Here is a 27,611-nt window from a genome sequence, read left to right on the forward strand (position 1 = left end):
AGCTGCTCCGGAGCAGAATCAAATTTAGGCTTGCCTAAATAAGGAGTTATGCTCACATACCCCTTTAAACAGTCTTGGAATCGAAAATCCCCAGACTCCCCGAATATTGAAAAAATGCTGCAGTAATTACAACTCCTAATGTTTTGGTGTGAATCCCTGAAATTATCCACCAAAATGTGAAAGAGATAAAGTGCTTGATCTTGTTTAATTGTTTGACTGTGCAACAGTAAATATTATTACGTTATATTACAGTAATATATTGTTCCTGACATCTATATTGTTTAGTTTGGCCAGGAATTAATTGTTTCTATTTTGTTATCCATCAGCAGTCAACCAAATGACTTGGGAAGTTCACAACCCAGAGTTGGGAATTGATGGTCATCTTCCAAAAAAATCTGAAAGCTGATACTTGCTTATACAGAAAGGAGGATCACATTATAGTAATATATAGCACCACATCATTAGCACATACGGAACATTACTCAACTGGGGAGAAATTTATCAGTACACAGCAGGGGTATACCCAGGATCAAAACTAGGGGGGGCAAGCCATGGTCATTCAGGTTCAAAAACAAAAACAGCTTCAAGAAAGAGAAACACCCCCCCCAAAACAGAAAGCCCCAAATGGCTGGAAAAAAAACTCAGTTTCCCAGGATCCTCAGTCCTCCCAAAGGAACTACTCACCATGCAAGGGAACTCAGTTTCCCAAGCTCCCTTGCAACGATGAATCCCTGCAAATTCATAAACTGTTCCTCTCTTGCCAGCACGATGTTGTGTGGATACAAAAAGCAGGCAGACAAGGAAGGATAAGAACCCAGGCTAAGATTATGGTCAGCCCTCAGATTCGCCCTCTGACACTGCCCAAGTCTCAGCCTGCATTCCCATTTGACCAAGCAGGGTGCAGGCTAGGATCCGGTCTCTGATAGGCACGCCAGCTCTTTGTTGGCATGAGGGAGGGGGAAACAGCCGGTACAACACACACACACACACACACAGTGGCCAACTGTGCCTCGGCAAGAGGGCAAGAGCTCAATTGTTATTGAGATTTTGGGAGGGGGAGAAAGACCAGTCGTTGAGCTGTTTTCAGGAGGAGAGCTTTTTTTTTTCCTTTTAGGCTGCTGATAACCATTTAAATTATTTTTTTTTGCTTCTGGGGGGGGGCAGCTGCCCCCCTGGGTACGCCCATGGTACACAGTGGCCAATGTTTTGTTCTGGTCAACTTTTCTTAAGACATACGCATCACAGTCCACAACCCAATATATTTGTATTTCCAGTTTATGTGGTCAAAGCACCTTAATCCTTGAATCCCTTCCCTATTTCAACTTTCCTTCTTCATTTCTGTCTTGAATGCTATTTTGTATTGTTAAAAACTATAATAAAAGTAGTAATATTAAAAAAAACCTGTGCCTTCATCTTATGCATTTTGATTTAAACACTGGAACCTACTTGATTTCACAAAGATATGTCTCAACAAGTCCTGTATTTATTTCAGTAAATAAATCACCCCAGGTCCCAGAGCTACTAGGAACTTAAGGAATAAGTAATCTGCTACCTCACCATCCTTCATGCCCAGCGGAGACAGGGATTTGATAAGAGATGAGTAGGAAAGTTTTCCATGACAAGTCAGTCACTTGCAGAAGACCAGCAAAATGTGAAAAGAATTTCTCTCTGTCTTGCCCTGCTCATTATAATAAACTATTGACATGAAGGCAGGTTTATTAAAGAAGAAGAAAAAGGTAACTGAAAGTTAGCCAACTGAATTTTGCATTACTTCGTGCTACTTTTCATGAAAAATTGGGGCTGTTGCTTCTCCTGAGCGAGATTTGTGTCACACATTTCAAAGGTTGGTGTCACACACATTTAAGCCTGGGCATGCTGAGAAACCATGAAACCTGGAGCCTCGGTAGGTTAAGAAAAATGCTTTAAAAATCTATTAAAAGTAGGAAACTAGCTAGGGTTGTGGCTGGACCTTTGGATGACAAGGCAGTCAAAAGTCTGTTAAAGAAGGAAAAGGAGTTTGCAGAGAAGTTGGATGAATTCTTTGCATTTATCTTCACGGCAGAAGATGTAGGGCAGGAAGGGAATCCGAGGAATTGGGCAAATAGTGGTGATAACAGACAGCGCTGGGTGTGACACATGCAGAATTTTTTTTTTTAATTGCTGCTATGTACACAACTGGTAAATTAAAAGAAACATGTATTCATATTATTATTAATATTACTGTTATTATTTTTAATGAACACTTTGCTCTCTTATGAAACATGTCTGAAACTCTTACTTTGGTAGGCGTTTGTTGTTGCGCAATTCCACCAACAGAATGTTTATTTTAAAAAAAAAAGTGCTTGCACAGTTAAACAAATACCCATGTGCATGCCTACAAAGGACCTCTGGTTTCTGGAACTTCTGTATGATGGGCAAGTTGTAACCGAGGAAGGAGACAATACAGCACAAATACATCTTTACTGTGGGTGGGAAATGTTGACAAAATAAACCACTTCTTCACACAGCACATAGCTGAACTATGCAAGTTGGATCATCTTAAAAGATGGTCCTGGTTGTGGACAGGCCCTCAACACAGCCCCACCCACCCACCTCCATGTCCAAGGGTATTCCATTAAAGGAATCCAGGGCCTACATCTTGTCCGAAGTCCACTTGAGGGGCTAGGGCCATGCCAGGCCTCTGGGAACACCGAGGAGAGCTGCAGGCGGGTTCCCCTGATGTGGCTACCTCTTTTGGTGGTTTACCCTTTCATGACTCCCTGCAAGGTGGGCAGGAGTCAGATACAGTATAGTCTATTGCCAATGCCTAAGCCAATACCGCTCACATTTGCTGTAATCAGTAAAGTTGTGGCCTAAATTTTGCCCATTAACCTTAAACCAAAATTCTGTGTCAGTGTGAATTTATTTCTTATGGGGGGCTGGCTTGGGGTCTTGATACACAATTTGCTTTCACAGAATGTAGTGGTGTCTACCAAGTTGGGTGGCTTTAAAAGAGACAAATTCACGGACGATTAGGATACCAATGGCTACTAACCCCAACTGTGTTATATGTCTCTGAATACCAGTTGCTGAGAATCACAAGTGAGATGGGCACTATTGCCCTCCTACAGGCATCTGGCTAACTGGAATAGATTAACTTTGGGCCTGATCCAGTCGGGTTCTTCTAATATTCTTAACCAGGAGCACTTTCTGCTAGTGCAAAGCTGCCACTGGTTACAGTACACTGTACAGCTTTATGCATCCTAGTAAAAGCTATGGTCAATCAGGATCAGACCTCCTGGAGTTCCTGGTGTATTATTGGCATTTGATGATATACGGAAATAGTTCAATAAGAACCCCATTCCTCAAGCAACTGTGTCACTGAAAGACCAATTTGCTCCACTAACCTATGTGTAAGCAGAATACTGTTCAGGACTGTGTTGCAATTCTAAAACTGTCCATGAATTTGCTGAGGGTCAGTAAATAGCTGAGCTAATGAGGACTTATTCAAACTGCTTGCCATGCAATGGGAATTCCCTAAATGGTCTTTCCTAGCTACATGAGTTCCTGGCAGCATTTGATGAGATTTATAAATATCAGAGATTTGCCTGCAAGAGAGTTACCTCTTCTGCTCCAAAAATAAGAAGGCCACACTGAGAGTCATGAAGCAGAAGAAAAATGTTAAATGGCTAGTATTTGAAAGAAATGAAAAGAATGGTTTATGAACAAGGAATTTTGAGAGCTCAAGTATTAACATACAGTCCTGGCTTGGGGAGGGAGGGGGCACTACAACAGACTATATTGCGTTTTTCTAAATACTCTGGCGAACTAGTTGATCATTGACCTATAGCTCAGAACATTTAAAAATGAAATAAAAGAGTAAGAGAAAGCCATATTGGCAGTCTGATGGGATTTAGAAAGAGATATCAAAGCAGTAATAGTGAAACAGGGAATGGAAGGGATTTTTTCACAACTTTGGGGAGGTAGGGGTTACATCCTTTCTGTAGGGGTTTATTATTTTCTTGATTGTTTGTAGTGTACAAAGTCAAGTGAACAAAAAATCATAAATACGGTGGGGGAAGGCACTTAAAAAGAAAAATGAGAACTTCTCAAAATAGTTATCTTTTAAATCTCCCTATTTCTTCTTCCTGTTTCTGTAACTTTTGGCAAGTGGATCATGACACTGACTCACCAACTCTGATACAGATAATTAGGTTGGGTCATCTGTATTAATAACCATTGAGAATGCAAAAGATTTTTTTTTTGCATTAAAATGAGGTGCAGGAAAAGCAGAGTTAATTTTGATCATTTTACCATCCTTTGCATAATGGTCACACTGCCTTAATTCTAATGGAGATGGGCCTTAGCGCATCCATCTTCCAGGCCAAAATCTAAACCTTGGAATCAGACCACTGAAGTCTTGGGTTGCAGCTGCTGTGACTGTTTAAGTCAACAAAGATTCACTAAGTAGTTCAGCACAAGTCCAGAACTAGTTCAGTTTTGGGTCAGCAGGTTAAGAAAGGTAACAGGTCAACAGTCAAAGCAACAGTCCTGTGTAGTACTTGGAAGGATGCACAAAACAAAACAAGCATGTTATAAATTTGTACTTCTTAATCAGCATGGATTGCAGGGGCGTACCTAGGATCAAAACTGGGGGGGGGGGAGCCTTGGTCGTTCAGGTTCAAAAACAAAAACAGCTTCAAAAAACAGAAAAACTTTTCCCCAAAAACAGAAAGCCCCAAATGGCTGAAAAACTCAGTTTCCCAGGATCCTCAGTCCTCGCAAAGGAACTACTCACCATGCAAGGGAACTCAGTTTGCCAAGCTCCCTTGCAACGATGAATTCGCCCCCTGACACTGCCCAAGTCTCAGCCTGCATCCCCATTTGACCAAGCAGGGTGCAGGCTAGGATCCGGTCTCTGATAGGCACGCCAGCTCTTTGTCGGCATGAGAGAGGGGGAAACAGCCGGCGCAACACACACACACACACACACACACACAGTGGCCAACTGCCTCGGCAAGAGCAGAAGAGCTCAATTGTTATTGAGATTTTGGGAGGGGGAGAAAGACCAGTCGTTGAGCTTTTTTTTTCCTTTTAGGCTGCCGATAACCATTTATTTATTTATTTTTGCTTCGGGGGGGGCAGCTGCCCCCCTGGGTACGCCCATGATGGATTGCACCCTTAACCAAGAGAACAGCAGCCCTGCTGCTTTCCAGCCCTTTAAAGACAGAGCAGACTATGACCAAATAGAGACAAACCAAACTGGGAAAGAATCCTCCATATTTTATGTGCCTATGATTCATTTGGGTTGGAGTCATTATATCACCACATCTTGATATCGGGATGTGTGCTTGTGGCTGAACCCTTAGTCTGAGCTGGCACTTGCTATTCAAGGATCTATTCAAGGTTCAGGTGTAAAAGAGACTTTCAAATAAGGTTCAGATTAAGTTTTCTGATTCAGAAATAACAATTAATGCAGTTTGTCTGTTTTTGTTTAGGTTGAGCTTAACGGCCTGATTTTTTTTTTCCTGTATGTTTCAGGTGCCACTTAAAAGGTGCGTATCCACTCAGACCCATGACAACCATGTCCCACTAACTCAGGCAATCACAGTAATCAAGAGCAAAAGGAGCCACAGCAGAAGGCACAGAACAGCACAGAAGAAGTGGTGTTACCTCCCACTGAATCAGAAACGAACTCAGGTAAGTCAGAACTCATTCAGGTGAGCATTGCTCATCCACTTGGGAGTGATGTGTTTATATATCTTTCCCCTGGGTTAGGTGAGCCCAAAACATAACAAGCACTATGCAAAACACTCTATTGGAAATGCACAGCAACTGCACTCTCATTTCAATAAAAAAATCTTATCTGATTTTACACTGGTGAGCACAGTTTTCTTGCTTTCCCCTAGATTCCTAACTGTACAGTCTGGCATACATTCTCAAAAAAGTGAGGCTATGAGCATTTCTTACCAGCTTCCATGCTATACTGTTAACTATATAACATTATAAATGGTAAGACAGAGGCTGCAGGATATTTTAGAGGGGGGGGTAGAATTAGTTCATGTGGTCTGAGAAAGAGGACTCATTTGCATATACTCTCCATCTCCTGGTTGGCTACCCCAATGCCTGCAGCTTAACTCTGCATAAAGGTTTTATTGCTAATTGGCTTCTGCATTTCAGCTCATCTCTTGCTGCATGAGCTAACTGCTTGTGGAGCCAATTTTCACAGCTTCTAGTGTCTTATATGGCTTTCAATGCCACAGATGCTTCCATATATTTTTAATTGAATTAAGAACATTCTTATGCTTATACAGCTATGGAGATTCTCTGTAGTTGTAGTTGTTGTTGTTTTTAAAAAAATTCTAAGGATTTGGCTAAGGTATCTTTTTAGATACATAGTCAAATTCTATAGTATAGTCAAAACTATCACAATATTGCAAACACAATCAGAGAACTTCAAATGCCAACAAAACAGTAATAACAAGCAGGAATGTTCAGAAAGGATCTTCAGAGTGAACAGTAAACTACCGGTAATAATGGAATGTAGCCTGTTGATCATCTCCTATGCTTTACTCCAAAGCAACAAAGAGCCCAGCCAGATGGGCGGGGTACAAATAAATTATTATTATTATTATTATTATTATTATTATTATTATTATTATTATTATTATTATTATTATTATTTCCTCAATTTCTATCCTGCCTGGCTAGCCTCCAGAAAGTCAGCAACAAATAAAACCACAAGCTCCAAACCACATGACACAATAAAATACGATGGAACAAAACCAGCATAAATAATAATTTCAAATCCATTATAGCAGATTCTGATAAAATATCACTGATGCATGGAACAAAACCCATGCCCCTCACCCCAAATGCTTTATAACCAATCTAAACAACAAAAGCTCTCTGTGGAGCGAGTTTCATGGTGATGATTCCCTAGCTAGCCTAACATAATGCAGTTGGTATATTCCGCATCCTAGAGGCTGATGGAACCATTGGCTTGGTTCACACATCATGCTATGCCAAACTGTGGCTTAGCATGAATGAGCAAGTATGTCAGTGCATATTTAAAAAAATGTGGCTGCATCACTCCTCTGTTGGTAGGGACTAGGGAGCAACAGCAGTCATCAATTTGATCAACCCTATCCATTGATTTCCCCCCCCCCTTTTCCCTTTTTGCATTGGAAAAAAAGTAAAAGCCCAGTAAATTGAGTGAGTTTCCCTTGCACACAGACACATAAGCCCACTTGCATTTCCAAGGCTTTGTATCTTGGCCAACAGCTGTATTTCAAAGGTGCAATGCCTCCTATTATCATTTGTACATCACCCTAGAGTCCTACACAATGGAACCTGGTCTAAAAGTACAATCACTCACTCACTCACTCACTCACCCAATAAATCAATCAATCTCCTCTTCCAACCTAGCTGGAAGTGATGCTACTGGGACTGGGTGGGATGGAAAGCACCTTGCCTGTTTGAAAATAGTCGGTCACGAATGATGGATCCTGAAATTTCTGGTTGGTGGAGAAGGAAGGAAGTGGAAGCAAATCTGAAAAGCCAGGCAAGCTTGCCTGCCATGTTCCAAGTAATCAGCCTCAGTAATTTAGCAAGTAGACACTATTTAAGTGGAATGGAGTGCTGCAGTAATTGGGGGGTGGGTGGGTGGCTGACTATTATTGGGAAAACCTCTAAACACATCTACCTTTACATTATTTGCCGGGGTAACTCTTTGTGATCTTTTTTTTCTGCAGAGGCAGTTGCATCTACCTGTATTGTTAGAGGCAAGTATTGTTTATTCAGTTTATGAGTTCTTTCTCCCATGAAAGTCTCAGAGTGACCAAGAAGTGTTGGCTAGCATTGGAAGGAAGATACTGAACCTGAGTTTTTTAAAGTCTCCCTTGCCTTAGCCCCTGCTAGTCCCCACTTGGAGGCAGACAAAGCTGAACATACAAAACAAGAACTCAGGAGGCAGATGTTTTATTAGGGAAGGTGCAAAGTTTCTGTATTTACAGGGGGAGTATAGTGCTGAGGGTTTTTTGTTTCTTGTTTAACAGAGACTAAATCATTGGTGTAGTTAGTCTTCACAGAGAATCCATTCTTGGCAACAACATCAGTTAAATATAACCCTATGTTCTCCCCCCCCCTATTGTTTAATGTTCTAATGCTCTAAAATACTGAAAAATTCTCTCTCTATCTCTCTTCTCTCCCCCCCCCCCCGGCAAATGTGTCTAAATTTAAATGGCATTTGAAATGACATTTCCCACTTGAAATCGTTATTTTCTTCATATGTAGATTTATGCATATTTAAAACGTAATATAGACAAAAAATGTATTTAATTTTACTGGCAACTCTAATAAAAAGATACCAGCTGGACATCCAGGAGAATCACTGGTTCAAAAAGCACACCCTTTCAAGGGGAGCCGAGTACAAATGATCTACCATTAACTGCCCACCATCTGTCTGGTCTGAGATTCAGTTTATTAGCCTCATTTAGTTTACCACCAACACCATACCGATAGCACCTCAATCCAAATCTCTGGACAACCTCTCTTGGTAGATGTTCCATAGATGTTAAAGCACAGAAAGGAACATTGCAGCACTCACATAATAAACTGCATGAGGTGAAGAAACATTCTCCTAGAACAACCTTCTAGGATGAGTGTGACATATAAGACTAGAATCACCAAATTCCTTCCAATTTCCAACCTAGCCAGTCCAAACAAAAATACAAAAAATATAAAAATTGGGCACTCTACTGCAAAAGAAGCTTACCAAGCAAGGAAACTAATGTGGTATTCAGTCATTTGATGTTATTAAGGCAATCCGAGCTACTACTATTTGCACTTTGTATTGCTTGGACACATTTTGTGTATGTGTGTGATATACTCACAGAATTGTAATAATTTTGTCATGCCTCTTCCTATCTTCTTGAAGTCTCAAAAGGGTTTTAAAAAATGAATGTACATAAAATAAAGCACAATTTAGATACTGAATATACAGTTCAACTCTCCCCTTTTATTATTTTTACTCCCACCGTCCCACCCACAAGATTTGGTGAACTGTTTGCCTTACACATTCACAGCCTATCAGCTTTGGTAGGAGGATAATAATTTTATGGGTGTTCCACTGTCAAAAAGGTAATCCAAAAGTGAAGGCTACCCGCCATGGTTTTGATGATCCTGCACTGTTCTGAAGGGTCCTTACCCCCACCACACCCCATCCCAAAGAATATTTTCAGGCAGTCCCGAGAATTCCCTTTTTGTGAGTTGAATTCCACACATGAGATTTTGGATCCAACCCATTCTACCCATGGTAGATACTGCAAAACAGCATCAACTAGTCAAGAGTGCTGTAACTTGAGTTACTTGGGCTAAGATGTTTCAGCTAAGGGCTCACAGCCAATAATTGCAGCTTGATAGCACACCCATTTATTTTGTACTACTAACATTTCCTTTTAAGATATTTTGAAATTAGTCTGTAGTTTCTTCTTTGACAAAGTGAAGAGGTTTATTGTCTTTTGCATCTCTCTCCCAATGTTTTCCAAGATGACATTGGAAAATGAATGTAATAATGAGAAGAAGAAAAACCCCAAGTCTCTCTGGTAGTATCACAGTACTTATTAGTACAATCCTCACAAAAGCCATAGTCTTTTATCATCAATATTCACACTTCTGTTTAAAGAGATGAGCTTGTTCCAGTAAATATATGGCATTATTTCACTGATTCTGTACACCAAACTATGCTGAACAGGACCTAAATCTCTGGGTTTTTGGTTGCTTCTCATATTGATTCCAACATATTCTGACTGTGAATAATTCACTTGCATGCAGAAAGAAAAGAAGCAATTCCTAATTTATATTTGAATATAAATCAGGAGTCTATATTTCTTCACCACAACTACTGTCCTTGATTTTTTTTTAATATAGTACTGTTGCCATGGTTGCAATATAGCAGAATATTCAGTTTACTATCTAGTGGCAGTGTGCAATAGAGTCTGCTTTACTCAAGTGGCCTGAGTGACATCTAAGGGCTGCTTCATGTTACACTTTAGCTCCACAGAAAGCACACACTCACACACATGCTTTCTGTGTAGGCAGGAAAGGGGGATGACATGAAATAGGCTTTAGATGTCACTAGGAAGCAAATTACATGTTCTGCTGGATTATTGCAGTGCATAGATTTCATAGAACTGCCATTTCACCTGTGTAATTTGATAAAACTTGCTCAGTCTCTACTTGTATAGTAAAGCCATGCATCTTGGGCTGCCATTATACAACCATACTGGGAAAGGTTAATGCAGTGAAATGATTTAAAGGTGTGGTTTTAACCATCACATATCTGCTTAGGATTACAGACACACATCCAGTATAAACCATATGAAGTATATAGTTACATGCACAATTTTTTATTTTCAAAAGGAACTAGTTTCCCAAAGAATGGAATTTGGGACACAAGATTCTGGCAACTGGAGGACATGAGCGTTGAAGATAGATACTGAATAAAAACAAGTGAAGGGATATGAATCATGACAAAAAGGAAGGAATAAATCGAAGGTTATTCATGACCACTCACCAATCACTGAACAGACCCCTTCTGATTTTTGTCCTTCACTGGACAGTGACCACCATTTCCTTTGAAATTTAGCATATCAAACAAAGTTATTGTATATTCTGGCGTATAAGACTACTTCTTAATCCAGGAAAATATTCTCAAAAGTCGGGGGTCGTCTTATACGCTGGGTGGAGAATCTGCGGTCGAGTGTATCTCAAACTCTATATTTTAACTGGAAAAGTTGGGGGTCGTCTTATACGCCCAGTCGCCATACGCCGGAAAATACGGTAAAAAGAAAGAAAGATTCACACTTTCAACTTTGGTACTGTACCCTATGCCTGAGCGGAAAACCCAGAGAGAGGCCCAGTTTTTACAATCTGCAGATTACCAGCAGCAATGTAAATCACACCCACATTCCACTTGCAGGTAGTTTCAGAATGCAAGTTTAAGCTGCAAGGGTAAAAAGGTACCACGGACTCACCATGCCATGTTTTAAATATCACTTTGCCCATGATGTGCACCTTAAGTGTTTTCACAGATTTCACAGGTTGTACATTGGCAATAAAGGTATTATTATTATTATCATCATTTCTTCTTTATGTATACATCTGGGCTGCCATATCATGATCATGGGGGAAAAGACAGAGAGACCCAAATATGCTGTACTACTAGTAATTCCTTAAGCATGAGTAATGCATTCTGGGATATGACTATTAGTTTCCCATAGGGCATAAAGACAGTTATATAAGAGGAAGGCTGAATGAGGGCAGCGGAGTAAAATAGGATACAGTTTTTTGCCAAACACAAGTCATCTCGGTAGTAATACAGTGGACACTTTTTTCCCTAGACCGCTTACTTAAAACTATAACATGGGAAGCTCTTGGGCATCTCTCTCACTGGTTGCAAGGCAGTTCTGTGCAGAAGCATCCTAATCTAAGAACTGCCATTTCTCTTATGGTACCCCAGTGTGTGCTATGATTGTAGATACGGTAGAGACTTGGAGGAAACTTCCCTTGACTTTATATCACCTACACAGTCTCTCGCAGGGCAAACTGTTATATGCCATACCTCTTCTTCAGGGCCAAACTCTGAAATATGCATGCAAACCAATGTTGTAATATCAATTAATATCCTAAAAGATAAAAGATCTACAGATTTTATCTCTGGGAAATGCAAACGGTATGTTGGTCTATTATTTTAGTATCTGATAAGCTGCAAAAATACTAAGCTTTATTTCTTCAAAGCCTTATAAACCAGGTGCATGACAATTATGGACCCCAGTACATCTTTACAAAGGCATAAAACAGCTCATGGACTTCCTGAAATTAAGCGGCTTGCATATTTGCAGTGAAAAGTAAATACAATAATATATTTTGTGTATTTTCAAGTACTGCATAAAGAACCACAGCTGTTATTTAGTTAACAAAGGCTGGCCTGCCCTTCACAACACAGCAGTCAATGCCTGACTCCAGATCACACTGGGGAATCCTTCCTTCCTGATCAGACTAAAAAAGATTAATTGCCTTGAAAAAGTTTACATAAGTGCATGTAAATGAGCAGAGGAAAGGCATGTGTTGCATGGTAAACATCTCCAGCAAAGCACAACTGATTCAATCTCTGTGAGAAAAGGCAAAAACAAATTGGTTTTATTGTTATTTAATTTCATTTTCTGCCATTGCCATTTATTTGATATGTCAGTCACGTATGCATTGGGCAGGGCGGGGCAAATTCCAAAGCCTTCCAAGCTCACACTACCAACCGGAGGCAAAAAATCTATCAGCAGGCATTTTGGAAGCACACATACCACAAGGATGATCTTGTGCAGATTGTCAAGCATTCCCTGGCACTGATTAATGTGAAAATCAATGTGGGCTTTCCCACAGGAGTAAGGGAAGCAGGATAAGGCTCATCACTCTTAATCATAGTAAATGGCTTTCTAGATCCTGAGATAACATTTGGAAAGTTAGGCATTATTTTCTGGTCCTCTCTTGTTTTTCAGATGAGAATGAGCAAATGAAATACAAGAAAGATTCAATATAATGCGGCAAAGCAGAATTAATTCTATAACCAGACAAGTGGGGGTGGGGGCAAAGGGAATGAGTTCTGGTCTCCAAGTCAAGTCGTTCAGCTCCTATAATGACTCTGCTGGATTAAACCCACTGCTTCACAGGTGGCTTGCCTGTGGCCTTCCAGATGTTGGACTACAAATCCCATCAGTCTGAACCAACATGACCAATAGTCATGAACAATGGTAGCAACATCCAGTAGCATCTGGAGGGCCACAGGCTAGCGACTCCTGGCTTATATAACACAGAAAGTTTGGAGATGTTATTTCCTGCCAAGAAAGGGAGGATGCACCCTATAAAAGCGTAGAGATCCGCAAAGTGCTGCAGAGGATGGTACTGAAACACATTCTCTGTAAGCTGATGCTTTAACATTATCTAAGGCTGCTTTGTATATAAATAAATGGATTCTCCACTTGGAAATACAATACAGAAAGCTATTTAGCTGTGGATTTGTCTGAAGTATAACTACAGGTTATGAATCACAATGCTGCATCAATCTACAGGAGGTACAGTATTGATGGGTATTCTGAATCCATCCTGTATTTTTCTCCCTCTGCGCAGAATTTTAATCATGCAGAAAAGGAGGACCAACCCTTTTAAGATGTTAAAATCATAATGCTACTTGAGAATTTATATTCTAAGAAGCAAAACACCTTAAGTTCTTTCTGCCAACCTTCCTCCAGTGTCCTTTCCTTACTCTCCTGGAATAGGAAGAAACAGACCTGGGTTGGCAATATGAGAGCAACAGAGACTGTTATGTGGGTCATGCAATGAAGGAGGCAGTTCCTTGTCCCCTAAGACATGCAGCTGCCCAAAGGCGAAATTCTGACCTCAAATAGATCTAAATCTCACTGACAGCTCAAGGCAGAACCAGAGATTTGTTTCTCAGCTATGGCAACAATTTTAGCTTGATTTGTAACACAGAATTAGTTAATTTTATCAGCTGGCTTAGACCAGCCAAATTTCTTTCCAGAATTTCATTTAGGCTCACAACGCAGTTCATTAAATTAACAAGGGCACTGAAAAATCTACATATGCTGAGAATGATACTGTAGAATAAAAAACCCATATATGTTCCAGTTTTATTTCAGTGAGCTTTTGGAGGTCACCATCTTTTAAAGTGCTGCTGCTTTCTTTTCAGTTGAGATTGTCAAAAATAAACAATAGGCTTGTTAATACTAGCAAAAGGGTCAGCAAGATCCAGATCCATAGTCCAAAGGACCTGGTGAACTATTTTTTTAGCCAATTATTGCATTGGTTCTTAGAGAAAGAGAAAACATTTTCTAGGTTGGAGTAATCCACACGGCTGTCTCATCATTTGGTTGGGCCTGTTGGGTTCTCTTAATCTATTGGCCATCCCAACTGAAGGAAATTTAATCTCTTACAGAGAAAATATGTAACCAGAGTGATCAAATGTGAGAGAGGAACAAGGCTCCTATATCTTAAATAATTCCAAATATGGGATTTGAATAGGATCACCATATCATTTCACAACAATGGAGAGGGCAGAAAATCTGCAGTGGCAGAAAGTTGGTATTTCAGCTGTTTCAAAGGAGCAGAATCTGTGGTGTGCCACATTACAAGGGAATTTTCATAAATCCTGTGGAAATATGTAAGTTGCAGAATCATACACATAACTCAGAAGAAAGGACAGACAACCATTTTTTCTGTCTTAGAATATTTCACAGTACTAGCTAGGGAGATACAGCAACTACTTATATTCTCCTGCATATGGCTATTTCACTTCCAAAGAACAAAATAGAAACAGTGGCTGAGAAAACATATGAGAAGTAATAATTCCCTCTAACATACACTTAATAAAGCTAAGAAGTGTTATTTTGCTTGCTGAGAAGTGTTTTAATTAATGTCTACTGTGCAAATTGCCAACCGTATCAGCAGCAACAGCTTTCTTTAAAAAAAAAAATATCCTTGGAATTGTATACTTCCCTCAAAACACACAGATTTACATCTATGGCTTTCTGTGCAGCAAGGACATTCCACAGCCATCAAGAGAGAAGAGTTTAATTTGATTTTATAACCTACAAGATTTTAAAAATGATTTAAGGCTCATGTTTGCTGGTGGGCTAAAAGCTATGTCTTTCTGAAAGCACTAGAAACATTTCCTTCTTCTAGTTCCTATTGGTGTGTTGTCTGACCCTGCCCTGATAGAACATAACTGCTCTCTTTAGCCTGCTGACATCAGCAGAGTCTGTGTGATCAATCACAGCTGACGGTCTCATGAGATTGAAGCAGCCAGAGTAGCTAAGGGTGCTGAGATGTTGTCTGTGAACAATAATTTTTAAGAGTCTGGTGCCTCATTTCTGAAACCACAATATACCACGAGGAAAGAGAGTGTAGGGTCTCTTTCCCTGCTGTAGTGCTGATTTATATAATACTGTATTTCCTTTTCAGTAACCCTGCATTTAGTTTTCTATACACGATGTATGTAAGGTGTATAATTCCAAATATTACTTGGGGTGGGGGGTCAGGAAAATGGAAAGAAAGAAAGAAAGAAAGAAAGAAAGAAAGAAAGAAAGAAAGAAAGAAAGAAAGAAAAGATTAACAACAGGGTAGAGCAGGAGAGTCTGAGAGGAGTAGTGGGAGAAAGGTAAAGAAATAATTCAATGACATAAATACATAAATATATTAATACTACTAACATTTTTTAAAAAAAAATCCTACTTTTAAAAAGAGTGTATATGTTCAATGACTAATATAAACCTGCCATCTTTGTGGTACGTCCACAGCCACCTTTATATGTATACCTGGAGTACTGTGTCCAGTTCTGGGTACCACAATTTTATAAGGATATTGACAAGCTGGAATGTGTGCAGAAGAGGGAAACAAAGATGGCCAAGGGTCTGGAAACCAAGCCTTATGAGGAATGGTTGAAGGAGCTGGGTATTTTTAGGCTGGAAAAGAGGAGGCTGAGAGGAAATACGACAGCCATTTTCAAATATATTTTCATAATTCTAACAGTTTCATCTTTTTATAATTGTATAATATACTGTTGTAACATGGCCTAGGACCTTAAGATTAAGCATGAATAAGAAATCTTATAAATAAATATAAATAATGAATACATTTCCTGTTACTTATTTATTTTTCATTTTATTTCTAAAAATATTTATATACCGCTGTTCATAAAAATGATCAGTTTATAACAGTTATACATCCCTGTCATCGAGATGGGATATAACCTACACCTAAGTTGTCCAGGGCTTTACAAAGCAACACAAGGACCTTGAACTTGGCTTGGTAACTGCTGGGCTGCCAGTCCATGTTGTGACAATGGTGTCAGCATGCCCCCAAGCTTCAAGACCACCTTTCTATCTCCTTGTGCCTAAGCTCAGATACAGCTCACCATGAATGTCTTGAATTGCTCTTGCAAGCTGTAACAGTAGAATGGGTGCACTTATAGCATAGTCTCAGCAGTTATTAAGAAAGGAGCTCAATTTATATCAGAACTTCCACTGAAAGAATAAGCCACCAGAACTCATTTTTCAAAAAAACAGCAACAAAAAAAACACATCACACAAGAAAAATCACTACCAACATAATCTTGATAATCAGGAGCCAATGATTAACTCAAGTAAGCCAATAATAATAATAATAATAATAATAATAATAATAATACATTATTCATATGCCACCCATCTGACTGGGTTGCCTCAGCCACTCTGAGTGGCTTCCAATAAATTTTGAAACCATAGTAAAACATCCAACATTTAAAAAATTCCCTATACAGGGCTGTCTTCAGATGTCTTCTAAAAGTCAGATAGTTGTTTATTTTGTTGACATCTGACGTGAGGACTTTCCACAGGGTCAGCATGACTACTCAGAAGGCCCTCTGCCTGATACCCTGTCGCCTCATTCTTGCAATGACAGAACCACCAGAGGGCATTAACCAACTTCACAACATTCACAATATTTGCCTTAATGTACAGGTCAAGAAACGGAGTAAGCAAAGCTGCAAACTGGATAGAATGGTAGGCTGTGACAGATCTGGTGCTAATTAATATAGTTGAATCAGCCAGTAGCAATTAAGACTGTGTGTGTGTGTGTGTGTGTGTGTGTGTGTGTTTCAGAATAAGAGCTTATTCTGTATATTATATGCACAAAGAAATTCAGTGTCACAGTAATAAATTATCTACTATTAAGAGGCAACATGGGCAAATAATAGCCTTGGAATACTATTATCTGAAGAAATTGAGTTTGTCATGTCCTACAAAGGAGTCATGGAAAGAATGAAGCAGAAGCTCAAGTTCTGTAGGATGCAAACTTGGACCATTCTGAGAGCAAGTCATATAAATATTTCAGCAGTGACTCATCTGAGCCAGAGGCATCCTCTTATGAGTCATCTAGTCTGTCCCTTGGAGTCACTGCAAAACTGATGTCTAAGCCCATGATTTGCTAGGTTTGTAAATAGAACATATATCCCATGGGGCCACCTGACCTCTCAAACGTTTTTTGTTCATACATACATCCCTTCTTGTTGAATAGTGACATTTGAAAGCCAGATATATAGTGTTTAGATTCAAACAACGTCCAAAAACAGATACCAAGAATTGTTCCTCTAGCAGCTTGTTAAGAAGCAATGCTGTATGCATGAATTTCCTTCGCCATTCTATGTTCAAGTGTACAGCAATCATGATACTGTGTGACGGAAGGGCTTTAGTATATTTCACATAGATATACACTTCTAAGATTAATTGGAAATTAGACCTCTACAGAATGTCTAACTAGCACAAATGCTCAGCATTATAACAGTACTGGAATGACCACATGCATCCTCAGTCCTTCAAATCTTCAGAACAGTCTTCACTATCCTGGTGCCTTCCAGATATTTTGGACTACAGTTCCTATCAGTCCCACTCAGCACATGCTGAGTGGTACTGACAGACCCCCTGGCCTAGACTGATGGGAGTTGCAGTCTAAAACATCTAGGCACCTGGTTGGTGTAGGCTGGAGAAGACACACCTGATGGAATTTGAATCTGATAGAATCATTATGACATGGAAAATAAAAGAGTTTTAACAACGTTGATTGAAATGTGCATCCATTGGGATGCACATCCATGGTGACACCTGCTTTCTATTGGGAGTAAACTTATGAAGTTTTACACTGGATTTGGCCTTCTATGAATATTCTATCAAACTCAGATATTTTTTAAAAAATATATTGTGTATTTTAATTATGTTTATATTTTTTCGTAATTGGTTTTATACCCATTAACTGTTTAGAAAGCACCTTGGCAATTAAGTGGTTAATAATAATAATAATAATAATAATAATAATAATAATAGGCAACACATGTCCTTAAATCACTGATGCAGCCCTATAAAGCTCCCCTCCTAGAATCATAGAGTTGGAAGAGACCACAAGGGCCATCCAGTCCAACCCCCTACCAAGCAGGAAACACCATCAAAGCATTCCTGACAGATGGCTGTCAAGCCTCCGCTTAAAGACCTCCAAAGAGGGAGACTCCACCACACTCCTTGGCAGCAAATTCCACTGTGCTTAGTCAACTCTTTCACCCTAGTTCCTACCTTCCAGGCTCAGAATGCATAAGATTGGGACTGGTGGCTCTGGAATGAGTTTTTGATAAACCATAAATGGCATGTCCACTTTTCCATAATCCTTTATTCCATTAATGGTATACATTAGTTCATGGTTTAAATTATCCTCTTGGCGTACTTTGCATAACCAGGATAAACTGAGTTTGAAACCAACCACTTCTTCCAATCAAATACTTGCCACCTACAATATACAACTGGTTTCATAGTTGTAAAAAGGTTGCTTCATTGCAATGCACTCTCTTCCTCTCTAAATAGTGGGTAGAAATATTCATTAACATTGCAATCCACAGCAACACAAACCATACTCCGATGTGCACAAGCAAAAATTCAGACACCCAAGAGCTATTATTGGAGGTCTTCATTTCCAGTAAGAGAAGGTACAAATGAACGGCAACACAAAAGTTTTGCACTTAGAACAGAAGGAAGAAGAAAGGGGGGGGGGAGAAGTGAGACAAGAGTATTGGTCTATACAGTTTAAATTCAACTGAAATTGACAGAATTTACTTCCAAGCAAGTGAGCTATAAATCAGGGTGATAGATGGATAGATGGAAATCTTTTTACATTACTGGATTCATTTTTCCAAGATTATGTTTACCAACGTTTGTTTTTCTCCTTGGGGCAAGGGTTCATTTTAGCACAATATACAACAGCTAAACTCAGGTATGTTTACTACTCTTAAAAATGGAAAATGTTGTTTGGAAAACATTATAAAGTAGAGCTAGTATTTTAGAATTAACACAAATGCTTATCTGTATTGAAAGTATTTTGACAAACACTCTGAAAAATTATTGAGATTGTAAACAAATTCTGATTTGGTCAATTCATTCTACTTATTTTTATTTTCTAGGAGATTTAAATCGTGGGAAATAAATTAGAAAAGAATTCCTCAAAGAAAGCTTCTTCTTCTTTCAAATAATCCACCACACACAAGCACAAACACTAAGAGCTACCTCTGTTGGTCGAAATATAATTTTTCACTTCCATCCATGTTTATGTCATATTCTAACTGGAGCAGCAAGAGATCTCAACAGATTCATTATCTGTTGGTAGAATATAAAAATAACTCTATAACTCTCAGTTAGTTCGCCACTGCGGAGCAATGTCATTAAAAAAGGGGGGGGGGAACCAACCTAAGGCCACATATACCAATGAAAGATTACAGAACCTGAATAGTTTCTAAAGGAACAGTGGGTAGTATTAGTTCCCTTTGGTATACAAAACTAAGAAAATTTATTGCTTATGAATGAGAATTCCAAGCTGTCATAGGAGCTTTCATATACACCAAGTTCCACGACCCACGCAAACATAGCAAGCTCTAAATGCATAGCAAAGTCTGTAGGGGGCTTTGTTGGATTCAGGCAAATTCTGAATCCTGAGCTGAAGCAGGATGCTATGGCGGGACCTGGGGCTTTTCAGAGGCAAAGTGGTACCCATACAAAGCAGCACAAGTGAAAGCAGGCACCACTGAAGCAATTAAGTGCTCCAGATGTTTAAAAGACACTGAAGACAAATATCTACTAGAAGGAAAATAGTAAAGGCCTCTTAAGCTTACCATGTATGAAATGAAGCAGCTTGGACCAGTGTTGAGCATTCTCTGAAGCACTGAATTGGGGTCCAAACCAAATGTTATGGTCAGTGCACATAAGTAAAGATACATATCAAAAGATCCATGTATTTGAGTGGGCAGTCCATCTGCGCACAACTATCTGTATCGCAATGTATATGGGATCCAGTGGTGGAGGTGAGAATTAGGTTAAGCTCAGGTAGTACTTAGATTCTGTTCATTTGAATGATATTATTATTATTATTATTATTATTATTATTATTATTATTATTATTATTATTTAAAACAGCATCTTTTGTGGATTCAGATGTGAAACTGCATTGATAAAAACAGAAGGAATAGCAATGTCATTCTATTTGCTTTTTAAAAATTGCTCACGTCTTTTTGATTTAAAAAACTTGCATTTTCTTTGTAGGTGCTACATCCTCTTATTAATACATACAAGGATAGATGGAATAATTAAGATGCATGTGTTTAATTAAGATGCTTAATTAATAATTAAGAAATCCAACTGGGGCATGTGTGCTCATAGAGGGGCTTTTGATCTAGGCATCTCTTATTGGAGCCTGCCATGCTACCTTCCCCCAAGTTCTGTAGGGTCCTGTAACTCCATGAAGCTTGATTTCCATGGGTGAAACTATTTCCATGGGCCAAAATCCAAGATTTATAAAGACTATTACACAATATCTACTTGATGTCCCAAAATGTGACATTCTGTGGATGGTTTGCAATAAACAAATATAAAGATACAAAAGAAAACTATACAAACAAAATCAACATAAATACAACGAGGATGAGAAAACTCCTCACAAGCCCAAAGATGTAAAAACTGAGTGGGGCAGACTACATGAGTTTTTTTTTTTTTTAAAGCCTGGGGAGCCCCCAGGAAAAATAAAAATATGCACCATAAACACAAGCTTCCAAGTTCATTTGTGTGTTATCTTCACACATTTCTATATTTAGGTTGTTGAGTGATTTGTTCTTCTGACACCTCATGAAAATTGCAGATCTGTCTATAGCCTGAGATTTCCCTTAAAGAGGAGATAATACGAAATTTCACTACTGCTGAGTTTATAGAGGAAGACAGCCAGGTTTATTTCCACAGTGATTTTCTTCTTCTGCTATTACTCACATTTTGAAATAAATCTCTAAATCTGAATATATGTTTGGATGATTAGATCATAGGCAAATGCCATTTTGTATCTAGGTAATGCTGAGAACAATAAATGTATTCTCTAATTTAGTAGTGCATGGATTTTTTATAGCATGAATTGCCATTTTAAAAGCACATGCAACACAATGCAACTTAACTGTATCTTAGAAGTTTCCAAACACCAAACAGATAATATAATGTGGTTGGCAAAAGCAAGCATCGGAAAAGCACATCAGGAAATGGGCCAACAAGCTCAATAATATATGGGTTAATTGTACCTGAAATTGTTTAGCAGGATAATTGTTCTTTGGTCCAGACTCTGTTCTCCAAGTCTACCAAATCCACTGGGTTAGATTCACCAATTTTCCTTCAAATTCATTTTCTAAAAGAGAAAATAAATTAAAATAAATTCCTCTGTAACAGAATAAAAAACCAAAAAAATGTTATTTTATCATAAATTAGTATGCAAGCAGACAGATTGGGCCGGATCCAAAGAACCACAAGTGTTTTGGAAATAGCTGCTATCACTCATAAATGCTTATACTAGTAAGAGAATTCATGTCCAACTATAACAGATAGCCTCTACTGAAGTGCTCAAGCTGTGTCTTCTGCAAGCTGAAGAACACCTTTGGATTTCTTTACTTGTGCTTGCTATGCCCTAACATGTAGTGTACAGACCTCAATACCTTCTTATTTTATCCTTAGAAAAGCCACATTTATAGATGCAATGTCTGCAAACAACATACTGGGATACATTATTCAAGCCTTCCCCAGCACTTAAGTCAGAATAGTGATGTTCTGGCACCACAATCCTGTTGATTTCAATAAAACTTTCTGCCAAGTAGGTATATACATTGAATGGCAAGCTAAGGCTATTTCTCTGCCTTTCCACAAGAGAGTCACCTATAGCAAATATAAACTTAAAAACCTTGAACTCAAAAATTATGATGCAACTGGTGTTCACTGTCACAAATTTATGTTCACGCTGGAGGGAAATTTGGAAAAGAAATGAAGATGCTGGCCCACCATGCAGATCAGCAGATTTCAGTGAGCAACATATGCCTGACATGCCTGCCTCAGAAAACCTTGTCAATGTCAGGTCAGGGGAGTTGTGTGGAATGTAGGCCAAGTTAAAAAGGAACTTAAACTTTCAAGATCACCCTTTTGGATTTACAAAGAGAGGCAGCTGCAAGTAGCATCACAGTACAGAAATGATGAATTCCATCTTTCAGATGAAGATAAAAGCTTTTTGCTGTACACATCTGAACCCTATAGCACTTTTTCTGCATGCAGGAAAACACACTTCTTTGCTGGGACTATACTTCCACAACCTCAGAGAGGTATATTTAAGAGATTTTGGAGGCTCTAGTAGCAGATCTGGACGGCTCATGTGAACAAAAAAGAATTCATGAGCTGGAATTATCTGTGGTAACTGAGCTGTACAGATTTGCTTAGTTTCAAGTCTCTCTTCATATGCATTTCTCTTGTACAAATAAGTTTGGCTTTATTGCACATATTGCATGTATATGTTTACGCCTTTTTCAGCACCAGCCGAAGACCCTTTCTTATTTTCCAACTATTAAATATTTTAGTACTTTCTGGAACTGTTGTATGGGTGTTATTATTTTGCTTCAGGTTTTATTCATTTTTGGACTTTATTTTCACACTTTCTTATATTTCTATAGTGTATGTGTGTTTTCTTTTTCACTTACCAGATGAACTAGACAACTTTTGCTTTTGGGTGGCGTATAACTGGGGCGGGCGGGGGATACATATGAATTAAAATACTGAAATACAGTAACAGAAAGGTTCATCAGAAGTTCTCACTGTTATTAACTATTACTAACTTGGCTTGCTTCATGCATGTGCTAAGCATAGGTTGAAGAAGGCTGATCCTAGTTAGGAACTTACCTACAAAATATGTGAAATCTCTCTCTCTCTCTCTCTCTCACACACACACACACAGAGAGAGAGAGAGAGAGAGATACTGTTGTGAGAATGTCTCTTACAGCAATATGCAGCTATGTTCAGCTCTGTACATTAATGATGTTGTGGTGTTTGCACAGAGCCCCCAGTTGTTCCACGGACTATTGACCCTGCACCACCACGGCTTATCTCTTCCACTGCCACCAACCAGGTTTCCCTGGTAATATATTCAGACTCAGTCAGGTTGTAATGTATTAACAAAGATTCCAGTTTATTGTGAACGCAAACAAGATTTAAATACTTTGAAACACTGTAATCCGATTCACTCCGTCTCCCCTCTGTCTCTAACTCACTCTGACTCCTATGCCTCCCACCCACAAGAAACCAACCGAACCAACTGTCTCTCTATTTCCAACTGTCTTCCAGCTGCTTTTCCCCAACTGTCTAAACCTCTGGCTAAGCCTTTTAAAAACAGGTAGGCTCCACCTCTGGGCTTTTCTATTGGTCTACCTATTAACCCTTTCTCTTCCCCTGTACAGACATTTTCAAAAGAATGGGCAGACGCCACATCTGTGCATTTTATAACAGAATTTTTCATACTTATTAGTAGCTTGTTCAAATCTAGGAGTAACGAAGGGCCTCATTTGGCCCCAATAACAATAGTCTAATCTTCATACTTCCAGGGAAAATCTTGGTCCACCTTAATATGGAACCTTTGTAAAATGCAAGATTATTGTGGACAGTAAAAAGGCCAGACTCCCTTCACTACAGAATCACCCTCCATATTTTCCTGTAGCTACCGCTTCCAGGGGAAGGCCAGCGAAGTGTCTTTTGGGTAAGCTTTCTGTGGTTTAAACCACAGAGCCTAGGGCTTGCCGATCAGAAGGTCGGCGGTTCGAATCCCCACGGCAGGGTGAGCTCAGTCCCAGCTCCTGCCAACCTAGCAGTTTGAAAGCATGAAGTGCAAGTAGATAAATAGGTACCACTCCGGAGGGAAGGTAAACGGTCTTTCTGTGTGCCGCAACCCCTGACTCGTCTGCGACTGGACCTAGCTGTCAGGGGTACCTTTACCTTTACCTTTAAGCTTCTTTACCAAGGATTCCCTGCAAATTTCTGCTCCTGTTTAGGGAAGCTTTTAATGTTTGATTGATAATTGTATTTTAACATTTTGTTGGAAGCCGCCCAGAGTGGCTGGGTAAGCCCAGCCAGATGGGTGGGGTATAAATAATAAATTATTATTGTTATTATTATTATTATATAAAATGTACTTTTTAGATAGGTGTGATATAAAATTTGATGCTATTACACTGGGATTGGGATTAATGACTACAATATTAACTTTTTTTTTCATTATTTCTAAAGGCAGGTTATAATGAAATTCTGCCGAAGATTTCAGAGCACATGTGAAAAGGGTTTGGGAAACCTGGAAAAGGTGATCCTTTAAAGGTTTTGTTTCTAGTGTACAGCTCTGAATTCAAAGATACTAATTAAAACATGGTATATGGCACCAATAAGAGAAGACGTGTTAATGCGGCAGCAGTGGAAATTGAAGGGACCCTTAGGGGTTCACCAGGTTGTTTATGATCAGCCAATTCAGCATCACCAGAAATCTTCTAAAAGAAACTATATTAGGCTCCTTACAGGTATATATTACCTCTCACATCTAAGAGTGTACAAATTGGGATTGAAGATGAAAACAGTTTCCCTGTTCAACAGCTTGCATTTAAGGTTATCATAAGACTATAAAAATACTAAGCGTATAAGAATACAGTAACAAGTATGATTTAACAGATTTCCAAGGCAGCTATATAAACAGACATGAGCACGTATGTACAAACTCCATCTTCATAAATTCAAAGATGCTATTAATGGAACGTTTGGTGGCAAAACTGTTCTTTAAGTTTTTGGCTCCTCTACACAATCTGTGGTTTACATGGAAGAGTCTTTTCGGTTGCAATAATGGAACCAAACCACTTGCAATCTCCCAAATCTTCAGTTTTCACTTTGCGTTTGTATAAATTGCAAATGAGGTATGTTTTGTGAAAGCAAACCAGCAGAATGAAATAGGTTATAGATTTTCAGTCTACAGGATTAATAACGAACCTTATTAATTGTTGCATATTAGTTTAACAGCAGCCAGATTTACCATATCTCAGGAGCTTTTCAGCAAATGCTGACCCTTTACTTTCCTCCAGCAAAACTCTCCCTGACCTCAGTTATGCCAGAAGTGGTTCAATATCAGTGCTTTTGATCGGCATGATGAAAACAAGGGTGCTTCACACAACTTCAATTATAAATTTATCAAGTTATATGTGTGCCACAGAAAATATGCTACAGAAACTCTGTGAAACTGTTTGGATGCCCTTCATTTCTGTAAACTTGTTTACACAATAAATGCATGTTTATCATGGAAGAACTTCTGATTAAGCGTTAAGTTTACACTGTGAATTAATTTCCTTTACTGTGGTTCCTCTGCTTCAGCACCAAGGCTAGCGACTGTAACCATAGCAGTGGAAGGCAACCCCCCTATGACATGCATTATTCATTACCACTGACAACTTGAGCAGAAAGCAGAAAACTCAACTTTGACTTCTGCAGCAAAATTTAACATATGACTTTTCTCTCCATTGCTCCCGCTCAGGCATAAACATGTACTGTGTGTTTTCAGAACATCTCCTCCCTTTAAATTAGGACAAAATATTTGCCTAGTTCTGCGGCAGAAAAGTTTCCGACCAGAATAGGGCCACAGATTCAAGTTGCTGGAATGTAGTTACAAATTAAACTCATCATGCTTCATTTTAAGATTGGGGGTGCTGTTATTGTGGTTAACCAAACTTTAACATAATTCAGTCTTTATAAAATAAATAGAAATTGTATACAGTTTCATTTGTTGTTGTTGTTGCTGTTCTGTTTATTTTCTAAATGGGTACTATTTCCTTCTTTTTGTGTCTTATCTTACTCTGTACATGTGTAATTATGTACTTTTTATTTTTCAATAAAGAATCTAAAATAAAATAAAACCCTTCATTTTAAGAGGTTTATTCCTTGATTTTCATATTAAAGGAACTATTGTAAATGCTAACAGATCTCCAGGGAACTAAGAATGTGTCATACATCTGGATATGAAACTACTTTAATGTAGGTTCTCACAAAACTAAGACATTGGTGATGTTTAGCTGGTACGTATACCTACTGATGTATTTTCCAAAATACCAATGTATTTGTTCCAAAAGTCTGAACAAAAATGCGTGTGCAGATAAAGTACTTAAATCGATTTCTCAAAAAGGTCAAAGTGGGATACAAAATATAACATAAATTTCAGGATCAAGAGTGAAGGGCAGCAGTCAATTGGCTGAAGTGAACTATTATGACAGCCCATTCTTTTCTTCTTTGAAAGTTCAAAAACAATACAGTCATAACTTGGAAGCCAAATACCTGTACCTTGGCTCCCGAACAAATTGGCTCCCAGACGATCGAAACCTGAGTGTGTTCCAGTTTCCGAATGATTTTTGGAAGCCAAACATCCGGCGTGGCTTCCGATTGGATGCAGGACGCTCCTGCAGCCAATTGGAAGCTGCACTTTGATTTTGAACTGTACTGGGAGTCGAATGGACTCCCAGAATGCATTCTGTTTGAAAACCAAAGTACCACTGTATTAAAATTGGCCCGCCCTTCTCTCAAAGGACAAAGAAAGGAATGCTAAATACCATGCTTTTCATCCCACCTATCCTGTGCTTTTTTCAGGATGAGTTCATGAATGAATTCATGGGAATATCCAGGGGTGCTCACCGAGCACAAACCTTGCCATTGTTCTGGCACCAGGCAAATCTGTTTCTGTTTTCGCAGGCATCTGGGCAGCACCATTTATATGACTGTGCTGTTAAATTTGTTTTTAATATGCAGTTTTATTACTGTATTTTCAACTTTGTTGTAAAAGGCTTCAGGAGCCTTTTAGTAGGAAATGATATATAAACCTAACCTAATCCAGCCTAATCATATACATGCCATTTGAGTAAATTTTTCCTTCAAATGTTTCATTGTGTCTATTAGGAAGTGTTTTCAAAGGAAGAGGAGGGTGCTCCTGAATGCCAGTTGCTGGGAAGTGAGTAAACTGCTGTTGCTTACACTGGCTTTTCAAAGGCATCTATCTGGTCTGTGAGAACAAGATGCTGGACACAATGGTCTTTGGTCTGATCCAGCAGAGCTTTTCTTATGTCCCTAAGCAGCACAGTGTTTGAATCTTCAAACACATCTGCTATAAAATGGCTCTATTAAGTTTCCTTGCTCCTGGATAAAGTTAGAAAATAGTTTAAAACCGGTAGAAGGTTTCTGTAGTAGTGTCACCTTTTCCATCATCTAGTTCTGTAGGCCTCTTGGTCTAATGATTATGTACCAATAAGATATGTTTCTTTAAAAAAACACATTGTATTGGCATTTCCTATTTTGACTTCTGTCACCCGGTTATTTCCCATAAAACAGCAGGGAGGGGATTCTCTTAATGTGCAGTCCTATACATGTCTAGTCAATGAGGCTTACTCCCAGTTATATGGGTACAGAACTGCAAACTTAATGTTAATAAAGGTCATGTGTTTCTCCTGAAGGGAAAGAAATGTAAAATGCATGAGAATTTCAAGGGAAGTATTCATGTCACTTAGCACGTTGATTACATGTATACCTAACATTTCTCTCTTTAAACATGTCGTTCATATTCAATGGCCACTCGGGATTGTTTTTGATAGTTATTTTTCACTTGCTGGCTGACTTAATTATTACTGTGATGAAATGTGC

At 38.9% G+C, this 27,611-nt stretch overlaps 1 protein-coding gene across 4 annotated transcripts in view; it reads right to left on the reverse strand.

Moving 5' to 3' along the window:
- Positions 1 to 27,611, reverse strand: part of MYT1L (myelin transcription factor 1 like) — a 264,817-nt gene that overhangs the window by 160,066 nt on the left and 77,140 nt on the right. For 2 of the 4 annotated variants that reach the window (XM_033143037.1, XM_033143039.1), the window contains 2 exons: positions 21,176 to 21,279; positions 19,733 to 19,782 (listed from right to left, as the gene is read on the reverse strand). In XM_033143037.1, coding sequence (XP_032998928.1) covers positions 19,733 to 19,771 — 39 coding nt within the window. In that variant the 5' untranslated portion in view covers positions 19,772 to 19,782; positions 21,176 to 21,279. Of the gene's footprint in view, positions 1 to 19,732; positions 19,783 to 21,175; positions 21,280 to 22,609; positions 22,626 to 27,611 lie in introns of those variants that run through there. The other 2 variants (XM_033143040.1, XM_033143041.1) reach the window with 2 other exon arrangements.

This window comes from Lacerta agilis, chromosome 3 (assembly GCF_009819535.1).
Source record: "Lacerta agilis isolate rLacAgi1 chromosome 3, rLacAgi1.pri, whole genome shotgun sequence".
NCBI lineage: Eukaryota > Metazoa > Chordata > Lepidosauria > Squamata > Lacertidae > Lacerta > Lacerta agilis.